This window comes from Boleophthalmus pectinirostris, unplaced genomic scaffold (genome assembly GCF_026225935.1).
Source record: "Boleophthalmus pectinirostris isolate CB_2022bp ecotype Guang Dong unplaced genomic scaffold, ASM2622593v1 HiC_scaffold_14, whole genome shotgun sequence".
NCBI classification, from domain to species: domain Eukaryota; kingdom Metazoa; phylum Chordata; class Actinopteri; order Gobiiformes; family Gobiidae; genus Boleophthalmus; species Boleophthalmus pectinirostris.
The window spans coordinates 23,155,989-23,171,112 of NW_026571047.1; the positions used below are offsets into that span (position 1 = coordinate 23,155,989).

The 15,124-nt window shown below is 37.2% G+C and overlaps 1 protein-coding gene across 6 annotated transcripts in view; it reads right to left on the minus strand.

Moving 5' to 3' along the window:
* Positions 1 to 15,124, minus strand: part of baiap2b (BAR/IMD domain containing adaptor protein 2b) — a 98,716-nt gene that overhangs the window by 32,282 nt on the left and 51,310 nt on the right. For all 6 annotated transcript variants that reach the window (XM_055150463.1, XM_055150461.1, XM_055150460.1 and 3 more), the window contains 3 exons: positions 12,768 to 12,829; positions 10,821 to 10,892; positions 9,235 to 9,372 (listed from right to left, as the gene is read on the minus strand). In XM_055150463.1, the coding sequence (XP_055006438.1) occupies positions 9,235 to 9,372; positions 10,821 to 10,892; positions 12,768 to 12,829 (272 nt within the window). The remainder of the gene's footprint in view (positions 1 to 9,234; positions 9,373 to 10,820; positions 10,893 to 12,767; positions 12,830 to 15,124) is intronic.

Genomic DNA, 15,124 nt, shown 5'->3' on the forward strand with positions numbered 1-15,124 from the left:
ATAAGTTGCAAGAACTCAAAAAAATGTAGACAGTCGATTGCCTCAGTTATTTAAGTTGATGAACTTAAAAGTCACAATCTTCCAGAACGTAAAAGGTTAGATAGCTTGCTACTAGTACCTTTAATCAAAAAAGTATTGGTTGAAATTACTCAAAAAGAAGCATGCGCAGTCTTGATCTTGATCAATGTTTCTTCAGCTCGATAAATAATGTCTGTGAAGTGATGACGTATTTTTGACATTAAAGTCCCGTCTGTGAATTCGTATTCCTACTGATGAAAGCGCAAATTTTCATGTTGTGATTGTAATTATTCACATCGTAACTTTTCAATTCGTATTCTGATAGATAAAATACAATATATTGTATGTACGACTGGACTCATTCGAGAGTTTACAAATATTTATTTTATGTGCAACTACAGCCAAATATGCACACGAATATTTCTGAAAGCTTTCTTACTCCATAAACATGTTACAGCAACTTGACATAATTAAGTTAGTAGGACTTTTTCTAAAACTTTGAGTATACACAACTTAATCTATATAATTACATTGAACGTTTGGGTTTACAGTGTATGTGAATGAAAGAGTAACTGTCCATGTTCTTAGGTTCTTTTTTCAGACCAAGAGTTTGTTTTCATACCTGACAGTTTTGACTACTCCCTCTGGTGTTCCTCATAGTGGTCACATGATGTTGCTGATATGTCCAGTCAGCTGATTTATACAAGTTTTGGCGGGACTATACGCCGGGACGAGGGGGCATTTTTACTCTCACACACCTGGGATACTGTCCTGAGGACGTCGGACTGCAAATGGCGCCTTCGTCCTGCCTCCACTGGTAGGACGACAGCGCTAAAAACCTGTTTAAATCAGCTGAGCGGACACGTCACAGCAACGTCACGTGACTCTGAGGAAGACCGCAGGCAGCAGATGAAAATGTCAGATATGAAAACAAACTCTTGCTCTGAAAAAAGAACCCAATAACAAATTATCGGAAGATCAAATGAACTTCATTAGACAATAACTGTCAGGTCGAAAATCTATGTCCAAATGATTCTAGTGAAGGTGTATGGAGTTTAAAAACACAGCGGAACACTTCCTGTATTACGACATCACAAGGTGGAACAGAGTGATTTCTCTGCCTAAATATGCAGGATTTGTGTGTTAAACATGTGTGAAAGAAACAAAACACAACTCCAGGTTTGTGATGAGGAAACAACATTATAACATAGATCAAAAAATAGTGTAATGTTTAATGTTTTGGGCAACTGCTATGATGGCCAATTTCAGTATTAGGTTTTTTTTCCATTTACATTTACAAAATGCAAAATACACAGTCCACCCCTCTGATAATGGTTCAGTCCCATCCCATGTGTTTCAGTGGTTGGGTCCTGACTATAAAAAGACCAAAATAAACAGCAGATTTGCTCCGTTGACAACAGTTGACTGGCCATGTTTTCATCCAACTGACAGTAAATCTTCATTATTAAACCAAGTGTCTGCTGAGTTCTCATTGGTGCTGATCCAACATTTGGCAGGCTGCAGACCTCCAGAGCAGATTGTGCATATAACGTCTCGAGACACAACCATTTCACGCTGCGTCTTTTTCAAAATACAATATGGCGTCTACACATGTCCGTGGGGGTTATGGGTTCATATGAGTCACCCTCTGTTTGTCACTTACGATGCTAATAATAAACTGTACAGTAATATTCATAAATGTGCATTGTGTAACTTTTTGGTTGGGCATCCGTCACCTGGAATGTTCTCCATTATGACATTAAACAGCTCTACTTTATGTTTATTCAATTACAGGTGGTTTTAGAGCTCAAAGAAAGAAAAACAGGCGTTCTGACTGAGCGGGGTCGCCTCTCCAAAGATCTGACTTGTAACTTGTTCTGGTTTGGTCTCCATGAATATAGAAAGGTTTAATGCCCTACTGTGAAACATTCCAGACCAAGCAATATCATCTTTGCCAACTGAATTGCCCTTTGGGATTAATAAAGTTGTTGATTGATTGATTGATTGATTGAGGTAAGAATTATGGAATTCCCTAGCAGTATGTCATTCATTCATTCATTCATTCTAGCCTGATTCATCAGCTGGTTTCACTTTGTGGAAACCGTCTGACCTCGCTGCTTTAGGATTCGTTCACTCGACGGTAGACAGTTACTTTTTTATTTAACTAATCGCTGCTATTTGGTTGAGACATATGTAATGTGCTAAATCTCGTAAAAAGAAGGGCATTTGATCTTGATTTAATTAATCAAACATTCTCTTTGTTCTGGCTTTAAATCCTCGATCTGTGGAATGATTACCAACACAGAATGTCCGTCTTTGTCTACATCCATCTTGACCTCTTTGTTTACTGTTCTGCTGTACCACAAAATGGACCTAGACAGGTTCTCGAGTTTGATGTCATGGCTTCACAGCTCTTCACTGATTGGCCGGTGTGTGGTCTACAACTTCCGGGTTTAGTGTATTCTGATTCCTGACCTACTGGAGAGAAATGAAATTGAGCAGAGGCACTAGGTGGCCCCAGCCTGGCTAATAATTTACAACCAGGAAGTAAAATTTTAAACCAAAAAAAAGAGCCAAACTGGGAGTGAAATTGTAAAACTTTGATCTTAAATATAATGATCTTAAGTGTGCTTTAGTCAAACGAGTTCTCTAACCCATTGTTTCCCAAAGACTGGATCGTGACCGTCTGGTGGGTCGCAAGAGATTTTTTTTTAGGTTGCCTTTTCATGATCTGCATGTCTATGATATACAGTTCTGACACATGAGAGAGCGAGTGACTATTTTGTTCCAGTATTGCTGGTTCATTTAAATGTTGAAAAGAAAAAGAAATGGGCTACATTTAATGTCCAAATAGGCAACTTATGGATCCTTTTATTGCTGCTTCAGTGACTGTTTTTCATCATTTAAAACTTGAGTACTATTTGTTCAGAGAGACATGATCACTCAATCAACAATAAAATATCCTCATTAATGTTCAATAATGGTCAAATCTACTTTTATTTTGTGATTTACGAATAATGTCTACTGACTTTTAAAATATGGGTCCCCAGAATAAAAGTCTGGGAAACACTGATCTAACCTGTCACATTAGGCACTTTAAAAAGGGCTCTAATTTGAACAAAAATGTCTGTAAAGGTGCACTGAGTAACTTTTCTAAAAAAAAAAATTTCTTCTATACTGTTCTCTTCTGTGCTACTTCTTTGCCTGGAATGTTGCACAGTATGACATTAAACTTATGTATCTCCACAGAGACGGCTATGTGACACAACCATGTTCAGTTAAAGGTCAACTTTAACTGAACAGATATAAGACGGAGAAGTTAAAGCGCCCATATTTCTGTCTGCAATTTTCTGATCTATATTGTTCAAACTGTTCAAAACTACCACTTCATGACATCACGAGGTGGAACAGAGCATTATGAGCTCTCAACTCATTTTGAGTTTTCAAACCTGAATGAATGAATGAAACAAAAACAACTTCCGATATGTTTTTGATGGAAGTAACAACATTATAACATGGCTTAAAGAGTAACTTTTGCATAATATAGACCCTTTTATGCACGGACACAGGCAGGTAGCAGACCTCCCACCAGAAATGTTACATAGTGCACCTTTAAAAACAAATGCATTAATCTTTAACTAACTAAAATGTGACAGGATGTAGGAATTAGTGCTGTCATGCGATTAAAAAAATTGAGAGATTAATTAATTATGATCTGTAATTAATTAATCTAATTAATCTCATTTTAATCTCACCTAAAAATTGCTGAGAAAAGCCTTCAATTTGAGGTATTTTCATTTAAATTCATTATTACATTATTGTGGCAGATCAAAAGACTGATATAGATTTAAAAAAGTGACTTTATAAAGTCATTTATTGTTTAACAAATCTCTCCAAATTGGCTGTTGAGCCCAAGTCTCCATGAATAAGAAACTGTTTGTTGTAAAGTAGCAAAGACGAGGAAATCTGAACATAATAACTTTTGTCTACTTAAAGACAATAAAAAGTCCAGTCTTTCCTTAACCATATTAAAAATATTATTGATAGAGAAATGCTTTATATATGAGATCACTGGTTTTAGTCCTGGTTTAGACCTGGTTTAGACCTACTTTAGTCCTAGTTTAGTCCTGGAATGGATTAATCCTGGTTTTAGTCCTGGTGTTAGTCCTGGTGTTAGTCCTGGTGTTAGTCCTGGTGTTAGTCCTGGTGTTAGTCCTGGTGTTCGTCCTGGTGTTAGTCCTGGTTTTAGTCCTGGTTTAGTCCTGGTTTTAGTTCTGGTTTTAGTTCTGGTTTTAGTCCTGGTTTAGTCCTGGTTTAGTCCTGGTTTTAGTGTTAGTTCTGGTTTAGAGGCGCACAGGAGGAAGCGCGGTTTACGCAGCGTACGCGAGAAAACACGATCCACACGCGGCTCACGGGAGGACAGCGATGTCCGCGCAGTAACTACGGAAGGAAACGTGGTCCGCGCGTTCTCAGGTTAATGACGATGATGAAGGTGTGTGTTTGTTTGTGTGTGTTTGTGTGTGTGTGTGTGTTTGTGTGTTTTTGTGTGCGTGTTTGCGTGTGCGTGTCCCCTCATGTGGCAGGTCACTATAGGACAGTAGTGCAGACATCATGAGCCTATGCAGGTTGTTTTCAGGCGATTTTATATTTGTTATTTTCTTTTATATTTCACGTCGGGAGAATAATTTCCAAGACACGAATGCGTTTTTACCTGTGCGCTGCTGACTCTGTTCTACTGGCTCTTCGACCTCGTCCATTGTGCGACTGACGCCGCCAACGTGAACATGACGTTTACTTACGCTGTTACTGCGCATGTTTTATGTGGGTTTCCGGCAATGAGTGAAATTACCGAAATAAAAAAATGTATAAATGTATTTTGTGTGTGTGTGTTGTTGTCCCAACAACACATAAAAACAGGTTTTATAATAAAGAAACTCACATACAGAAACACTAAAGTTACAGATTAAAAATGAGATTAACGCGATTAAAAAACATAACGTGCTAAATATGACTGTAATTAATTCATCGCAATTAACGTGATAATTTGACACCCCTAGTAGGAATACACTATGAGTTACAATTACTCTGGTTGAATTGATGTCATATCTGCTTATTTTACACCAAATTGTAGCTGGCTGTTGCTGACCCCGCCCACCTCTAACGCCTCCACATGAAAGCCCAGAGACGCAACCTACCTGGAAGAACTACTGACCCACACACTTCATCCAGTACTATATACAATACAGTCTACAGTTATTGCTTTGCACACCAACTTTTCACATTAAGTCCTCCCACTGGCTCGTCTCTCGGTGCGGTGAGTCAGACCCGGAGATCATAACACCATTTTACTGTCCTGGATTTGTTGAGAAGTTTTGGGAAGCGTGAAAATACCAACCAGACCATGGAGTTTCTCTGTAGTTCTGCTCTTTTTTTGGTGTATTTTTTTACCATAGCCATAGGAAGTTGTAGCTTTTTTTCCATACACATCTACTTTGTATCATTCAAACACAGAAGACGTCAGGGATACTCTTAGTTTGATCTTTATGTATGGTGCATAATCATACTGCAATTTTTACTGATGTCTTTTGATGGAGGAGATCTGCAATCATTTTGTATAGAAGGAATTCAAACATGCACAGGGTTATTTTGTTAATCCTTTTTTTTTTGTTTATTTGTATTACTGTAAATGTATCTATATATATATTAGGGATGTAAAGGTACACAAAGATTACGGTTCGGTACGTATCTCAGTTTTGAGGTCACTGTTCGGTTCATTTTCGGTTCAGTTTGGGAACAAAATGCTATTTGCTTATTGTTTATTTGTGTTTTTAAACCAATTATTTGTTTTAACATTATACAAACGAGAAAATAAAATAAATCCAAAGTGCTGCTTGGTAGTACTAAAAAGTTCAATAAAATTTTCTCAAATAAGCAACAAATGTATAAAATATTATAAAAAAAATACATTCCTTGTAAACAGTAAACAAAACTTTTCAAAAAGTAAAGCGCAGCACTAACAGTTCCAGCATGAAGTTTAACTCAATCTTCATATTTCTGACCAGAAAAACCAACTTGTCCACATTGTCAGCAGTAAGTGCAGATCTGCTGCAGTTACAATGGGGGGGCGGAGATTCTGTGCCGGCAAAAGGTGAGGGCCACGGTGCGACAACTGTAATTTTGTGAGGATTTACGTGGTTTGGAGGGACATAGTCAAGGCCGGGGGCAATTGTTGTCAACGCGGCCGCTCTAACTATAAAGCGCTGCAGGAAACACTGCCGCTCCAATCATGGACCAGTCGTGAATGTTAAAGAGCCGAGCCTTCCATGTAGCTGCCCATGTAGTGGCAGAATGTAAACACACACAAATTGTGCGAATTCACTCGTGCACAGCCCTGCACCGAACTGAACGAATACATGTTACACATACATGTTACACCCTAATATATAGAGAGATTTTTTTACTTGTACATATAGCACATTTATATAATTATGCTTTATTATTATCTCCTCTCAAATATCTAGGCATGATTTTATATATTTAGCATGAATTATTGTTTATTTTTCTTTATCTTTCTTTCTGTGTATTTTGTTCTCTTGTTTTGTGCTCATCATAAGGCAGTTTCAGATAAAATAGGTGGAAGCTGTTGGGTAAAAGTGGGAAAATTTAATCAAACCGTAACTTGTATAACTTCAAATGAGATCAGTACTTAAAATGAATTATTAAAAATTTTATCCAAAAAAAAACAAAACAGGAAAGACATCTCCTATCTGTGTAACTGCAATCCTGATTTGTGAACTGAAGCTTATAATTAGTAGTTGTTTGTGTGCCCTTGTCACCTGCTCTTGCTGTTAGCGGCTTATTCTTCACAGAAATCGAGCCCAGCGTTGAGAAAACAAAATGTCTTTGACGCAATTTCCACGCTCACTAAAACATTCAGTAATGATGATAATGGCCTGAATCATCTTGACTCCAAAACAGAATTCTAACATTATTACAGTAACTTGCCTCGACAGTTTTTAATGACGCAAACTTGAGCGGTCTCAGGCGGCGTTCACACTTGGTCTGATCTCCTGCTTTAGGGCGCACTCATACTTGGAGTCTTTCAGATTTTAAAATATGATGATGCCGTACTCCCAGATGGGGGAAAGCGTCAGTTTTTTCCAATTGATTCCATTGTACTTTACCTTTTGGATATTTTGTGGCAAATTCACAAATACTGAACTTGTTATTTTCAATCATTTACTAACACAATTTGGGATTTTGTTGTTGGGAAGTAAGTGAAGACACGTGCTGAGAATATATACTTTAAAAACACACTTTTACTCACTGGCTTTTAACAAGGCGTGAGAATTGTGTGGTCCTCTAACTGCCTTTTATTGATTTTATTTGCTATTTTTGCTAATTTGAGTATTTTTTTAAATGTTTTTTTATTGACTTGCTTATTTATTTTATGCTTTATTTTATTTAATGTGTTAATTTATATTGTGCCCACTCTGTGCAGCACTTTGGAGACTTTGTGTTGGTAAAATGTGCTATGCAAATAACGTTGGACTGGATTCAGAATAGGGTTACTTTTCTAAAATTAAAGGAATTAATTACAGTATTTGATCATGTGATTTATTCTTCAAACTGCTCATAAATAGTGATAAAAAGAGACAACACAGCTCATGTGGTGAGTGCAAGTGTGATTTTTCCATCTCAAATTATTGATTAATGGAAAAGGTATTAATAAATACTATGTTTTATCTTTGCACTATAATTTAAATGCAATTTGATGTAAAAGTATTTCACGTATTCAGAATACACTACTCTGATTGGACCATAAATTCTGTCCTAGTCTAGGTTTAGTCCTGGTCTAGTTTAGGTTTAGTCCTGGTTTAGTCCTGGTCTACTCCTGGTCTAGTCTAGGTTTAGTCCTGGTCTAGTCTAGGTTTAGTCCTGATCTAGTCCTGGTCTAGTCCAGATTTAGTCCTGATCTAGTCTGGTTTAGTCCTGGTTTAGCCCTGGTCTAATCTAGGTTTAGTCCTGGTTTAGTCCTGGTCTAATCTAGGTTTAGTCCTGGTTTAGTCCTAGTCTAGGTTTAGTCCTGGTCTAGGTTTAGTCCTGATCTACTCCTGGTTTATTCCTGGTTTAGTCCTGGTCTAGTCTTGGTCTAGTTTAGGTTTGGTCCTAGTTTAGTCTAGGTTTAGTCTTGGTTTAGTCCCCGTCTAGTCTAGGCTGAGTCCTGGTCTAGTTTATGTTTGGTCCTAGTTTAGTCTAGGTTTTGTCTTGGTTTAGTCCTGGTCTACTCTTGGTTTAGTCCTACTTTAGGTCTAGTCCTGGTGTAATCTAGGTTTAGTCCTGGTCTAGTCTAGGTTTATTGGTAGTCCTGGTCTGGTTTAGGTTTAGTCCTAGTCTAGTCTAGGTTTAGTCCTGGTTTAGTCCTGGTCTAGTCCTGGTTTAGTCCTACTCTAGGTTTAGTCTAGATTTACTTTAGTAAGTTTAATTTAGCTGTGATTTTATATTTTATTACTTATCTTTCTATTTTATTTTGATTTTACATTTACATTTATATAATTATACCTTGTTTGACACTTGTCTCTTGCTATATTTATTTATTTATTTATTTTATTTTGCTACTTATTTAGAATCTATTATTATATTTATTATTTACATTACTTTATTATAATTTTTTCACATTGTTATTATATTATATTGTGATGCGTGAGCTACTGTGTCCAAATAGTTTCCCTTGTGGATCAATAAAGTTTGTCTAAGTCTAAGTCTAGTCCTGGTCTAGTCCCAATAATGATGTAGTGTGTGTAAGTGTGACCACAGCCTTAGATTTTGTACAAGGTCAGGGTCTAACCTTGTACTTTTTGTCATAACGGCTTCGTCTCTCATCCTCCCTCATTGTCCCTCCATCTGGCCTTGGTGGCGGGGCATCTGGGCCAAATAAACGCCCCCAGCAGGACCCCTGTCTGCCCCTCCACCCACACACACACACACAGACACACACGTACACACACTCGCACACAGGTCAGTTCCGTAGAGGGTTTTTTTTGTTATGTAACTGAATAAATATAAGATGTAGGTAGCAAATAAGATGTAGGTAGTAAGATATAAGATGCAGGTAGCAAATCTCCCACCAGGAAAGTTACATGGTGAACCTTTAATAAGAAGTGTGTAAGTGACAGGAAGTAGAGCACACACACACACACACACACACAGACTGACCTGCATCTCCTTGTCTCCATATTTGGTGGGGTGCTTGCTGCCTTGACTCTTGCGTCTCAGTTTCTTGAGTTCGGCCTGGCACTTCTCCAGACTCTCTCCTTTGCTCTTGTGCTCCATCTGGTACTTCTTCAGGGCGGCCTGGTGCAGACGGGACACAGGCAGCGGAAAGCACAAATGAACTCACTTGTTTTATTTTTCATTGTTTAAAGGCACACTGTGTAACTTTCTATTCTTTTTTTTTTTTTCTTCCATTAATTTCTAGACAAAATATCACCATTATCACTACTACTTCTGCCACTACTACTACTACTACCACTATCACTACTACTACTATCACGACTACTACCACTATCACTCCAATTACTACTACTTCTACCACTATCACGACTACTACTAATACTGTGACTACTACTGTGACTACTGCTACCACTATCACTACTACTTTTACTTCTACTACTACTACTACTACTACTACTACTACTACTACTACTACTACTACTACTACTACACTACTACTACTACACTACTACTACTACTACTACTACTACTACTACTACTACTACTACTACTACTACTACTACTACTACTACTACTACTACTACTACTACTACTACTACTACTACTACTACTACACTACTACTACTACTACTACACTACTACTACTACTACTACTACTACTACTACTACTACTACTACTACTACTACTACTACTACTACTACTACTACTACTACTACTACTACTACTACTACTACTACTACTACTACTACTACTACTACTACTACTACTACTACTACTACTACTACTACTACTACTACTACTACTACTACTACTACTACTACTACTACTACTACTACTACTACTACTACTACTACTACTACTACTACTACTACTACTACTACTACTACTACTACTACTACTACTACTACTACTACTACTACTACTACTACTACTACTACTACTACTACTACTACTACTACTACTACTACTACTACTACTACTACTACTACTACTACTACTACTACTACTACTACTACTACTACTACTACTACTACTACTACTACTACTACTACTACTACTACTACTACTACTACTACTACTACTACTACTACTACTACTACTACTACTACTACTACTACTACTACTACTACTACTACTACTACTACTACTACTACTACTACTACTACTACTACTACTACTACTACTACTACTACTACTACTACTACTACTACTACTACTACTACTACTACTACTACTACTACTACTACTACTACTACTACTACTACTACCACCACTACACTATCACTAGTACTACTAATAATACTAATAGTTTTTGCTTCCAAAGACCTGCTTACTAGGAGTGGGGCCACATCTCCACAGATCTGACCTGTAACTTAGCCTGGTAGTGTCACCTGCTTGTCTCCATGGACCCCTCCATCAGAAAAGCTACACAGTGTACCTTTAAAACGTATTTGTGTACTTCCTATAGAGATAACGTTAGATCTATACCAACATTTAAACTTTATGTAAGCAGGTCAAATAACGCATGCAGTAAGTTGTTATATAATAAAATAAATAAATAACTTACATTCAGGTATCGAGCGTCCAACTCCACTTTCTTCTCCAGTTCGGTCAGAAGCTCATTATGAAATGATTTGAGCTGGAAAATAAAAATAAATAAATAAAATAAATAAATAAATACATTACAAATTTCATAAGATCACCAAATAGTTTCTAAACTGACTGAAAACGGGGAATTTTAAAGGTGGATTACGCATCTTTTCCAGTGTCCGTCACCTGCTTGTCTCCATGGAGATGTTATTGCTTCGCCTGGAATGTTCCGTAGTATGACATTAAACACATCCCTCTGGCATTTATTCATTACGGGTGTTTGTGTGGCTCAAAAATAAAATGACTCTCTCTGTGAAAATGTTTGTCTCTCTACTACTGTGGAACATTCTGGACAAAGCAATAACATCTCCACGGAGACAAGAAAAGTTGCGCAATGCACCTTTAAAGCATCTCCCTCGTGTTGAAAACCAGTGGATTTGTGTGGGATGTTTTTGTTGAGATAAGAAAAAGGGTTAGGAAAAGGTCAGAACTGAAGTACGGTGAAGACAACTCAATGACAGACTAAAAGGATTCCTCTATTCAAAGTACTTCAGATTTGACATTAAGCTTTGAGCTAAGAATACATGTTTTTCTAAGCCTGTAATCCATGATAGAAGATGGATTTTTTTTATTCTGTATTTCAATTTCATATGAGTACTTCAAATGGAAAATGAGCTGTGAACATTGGAATAACATACAAATGAAACTGCTGGTTTGTAAAAGGTATAATTTTGTTTCTCCACTGCCAAAACTATTCTGAGATTTTCATTACAACTTTTTAATTTGGAGGTTTTCCAGAATAGTACAACAATTAATTAGTCTAAAACAAGAGAATAACACAAATATAAACAAATTAAGTACAATTTTTTCAACACTTATTTTCTAATCTAATCAAAGTATTTGTGTAATGAGAAAGCCGAACACTGAATTCACACTTAAATAGTTTTAAACAGGGCTCCATACTACCGTAAGTTCTGGACTATAAGTAGCACTTTTTTCATGGTTTGGGTGTTTCCTGCGACTTATACTCCAGTGCGACTTATATATTAAAATATTCACAGTGACAGACACAAGAGGGAGCTCTAGACTCCTGTTACTCCTGTACCACTGTCACTACACTCTACTGTGCATGTCTCCTGCAGAAACAGCCTCTGTCCTGCTGCAACTAGTGAAATATTCAGCCAAAAACAGTACTCAAGCAGCAAAAAGAAAGTTTGAAGTGAGCGAGAAACTTGTGAGGGACTGGCGGAAAGCGGGGATGGAGAACACAGCTTCACGGTAACTGGGAGGGTGCATCATGCAACTTTCCTGGAAGTCACTGGATGGATTGACAAACCCTGGAATTCAATAACACCGAAACCATCCTGTCGGGATTCAGAAAGGCTGGAAAAATTCTAACTTTTTTCTTCTTCATTGCACATTTTTTGGCTGGTGTGATTTATACTCCGCAGCGACTGAAAAATACGGTAACTTTTTTGGGGACCGTCCAAAAACTGTCCCGAACCCCAGATTGGACAGTCCGGATAGATTTCCTTTTGTGCTGATATAAATTTAAATTCTGTATTTAACCCATTATTAGTTCACTATTACTTTTAGTTTAAACCTATTTTATTTTTATTTTTTCAGAATTTTAATAAATTGTGGTATTATTTACTCATTAATTATAGAGCCTTGGTTAAAAGTGTTTGATTTGTCTGTGAGTACAGATGACATTGAGGGTTTTTATCAGTGACTGTTTTTGTGTGATTCAGTGAGGAGTTTGGTTTAATGCAGGTGGAACACATGGATTTTATTAAAGTTCTATGCTGGAACATATCAGCAGCTCCAGTCCAGTTTAGCTCTGTGTTATCTGTGAGTATCTTACATTTTGTACAGTACTTCTTTGTAATTTGACTAAATGATTTCGATCTAATTTCCCACTTACCATTTCTTCCAGTTGAATTTGGATCTGACGGTGAACTTCTGCCATCTGAAACAGTACCTCCCCTGTAATATCAAACAAGCATACAAAAGAAATTAAGTTTAATCGTTAATAATATGAGATTAAAAAGATAAAATTAAATTGTAAGTTATTATTTCTACAGACGAAGGGCGTGCTGGACAGACCATGCAGCCACATTGACGAGATGAAACACAAAAACTTGAGACAAGAGATGAAAAGATGATAAAAAAAAAAAAAAATCAAATTATACCGAAGATTTCATATTAGTGGGGGCAAACAACTACTAAACAGCTACACATTTAGTTTATCGTAACAGGTCAAAGGGATGGTTTCACACAAGCGTCCTAGTATGGTGAACTACAGGCTATGAATGAATCTTTCTCATTATAATTTGTCATGATTTTTAAGTCTGATGCTACAATGTCAACTTTTGGAGAAGAAATATTGACACACACTGGCTCTAAAAGTAAATTTCTCATAATTTTTTCCCCCATAGACTTTCTGAAAAAAATGTATATTAAAAGTTTGAAAGTTTGCTCAGGGCTGATCAGCTATGTCGTAACTACTGACTACAAAACCTTAGCCAAGCTGGTGCCACCTAGTGCTTCCGCTCAATTTCATTTCTCTCCAGCGACTAGGTCAGAAATCGGAATACACTAAAAAGCCCCGGAAGTGTGTGTCCAGGCACCGGCCAATCACCGAAGAGCCATACATTCTGTGTTGTCAAAGATTTCCGAGATCGAGGATTTAAAGCTGGAACAAAGAGAATGTTTAGTGAATTTTATCAAGGGGAAAGACGTTATTGCCCTTCTTCCTACGGAATTTGGGAAAAGTTTAATATACCAGTTAGCCCCGTTAGCGGCGCATTACATATGTCACGACCAAATAGCAGCGATTGGTTAAATTTTAAAAAGTACCCACCTACCGTCAACTGAACGAAATCTAACACTGTGAGGTCAGACGGTTTTTACAAAGTGAAACTGGCTGATGAATCAGGCTAACAAAACCTGTAATTTAATTTAAAATGTATTTATAAAAAGTTATTAAATCCTGTGTTTTAAATGTGCTTTTTGGATTTAAAACAACATTATTGATTATCAGTTAGCATGTGTCTGGTTAGCCTCAACTATGTCTTTGAACACTTAATATTTTTTTGAAAAGTCTATGGGAAAAAGCAAAGGAAAATTTACTTCGGGAACCAGTGCTTATAGAGGTGATTTTAGTATCTGACAAGCTTTTTTTTTATTGTTGAAGTAGTCAAATAGTTCAGATGAGTATCTTGTCTTAGTTTTGATTATGTAAAGTCAGGTGGTCATTTTTCTGTCACCGTGCTGAACAAATGATACACTTTAATACTTAAATGTTTGACGGCAAGTTCACTGAGGCCACCAGATAATCACTGGAGGCTTGATCATCCATTGACGGACTGTAGTCAAGCTTTTACACACAGATTCACTACTAAAAATGAAATTATTTGGCAACATTTTATAATATCAGAACAAAAAAACTCATAATGAACAAATAGTTTAAGAATGATTTCTCTTAATTTGTCGCTACTTAATTAAGAGGTTACGGGACAGTCCAGAATTTTGGACATAGGGCCTCATTTCCTAGTGAGCCAGAGTGTTGGAGACGTGTGGAGACACTTTTTAAAATAATCCATCCAGTCCTTGAATTTGCATAGGTCGCTGGTGCTAGGCTAGTGCATGTCAATGGCCATAGTTATTATGCCACTAAAAACAGTCTTACCCACTCCACAAAACACCCGAAACAAATCTATTATTACACCAGACTGTCAATGTGAATGTCTGTGTTGATAGAATAATTTTAGAAGTAAAACCAACCTTGCATTAGAAGGATTTATGTCTGAGCAGCAGCAGAGAGATCCTGAGAGAAAGCTTGGCAGCGGCGGACTGATATATGAGAAAATAGTCCCTCAACAAGCGACGCTTCATGTGATGCAAGGTTAGTTTTATTTCAAACATTATTTTATCAACACAGACAATTACATGGACAGTCTGGTGTAATAACAGATTTGTTTTGGGTGTTTTGTGGAGTGGGTAAGACTGTTTTTAGTGGCAGGATAACTATGGCCATTGACATGCACTAGCCTAGCACCAGCGACCTCTGCAAATACAAGGACTGGATGGAATATTTAAAAAAGTGTCTCCACACATCTCCAACACTCTGACTCATTAGGAAATGACGTCCTATGTGCAAAATTCTGAACTGTCCCTTTAACGTTAGGAGTTAGGAATGAAGGCGCACCACAGCTTTTCTGGTGGAGGGTCCATTACTGCTTTGCCTGGAATGTTCCACAGTATGACATTAAACACATC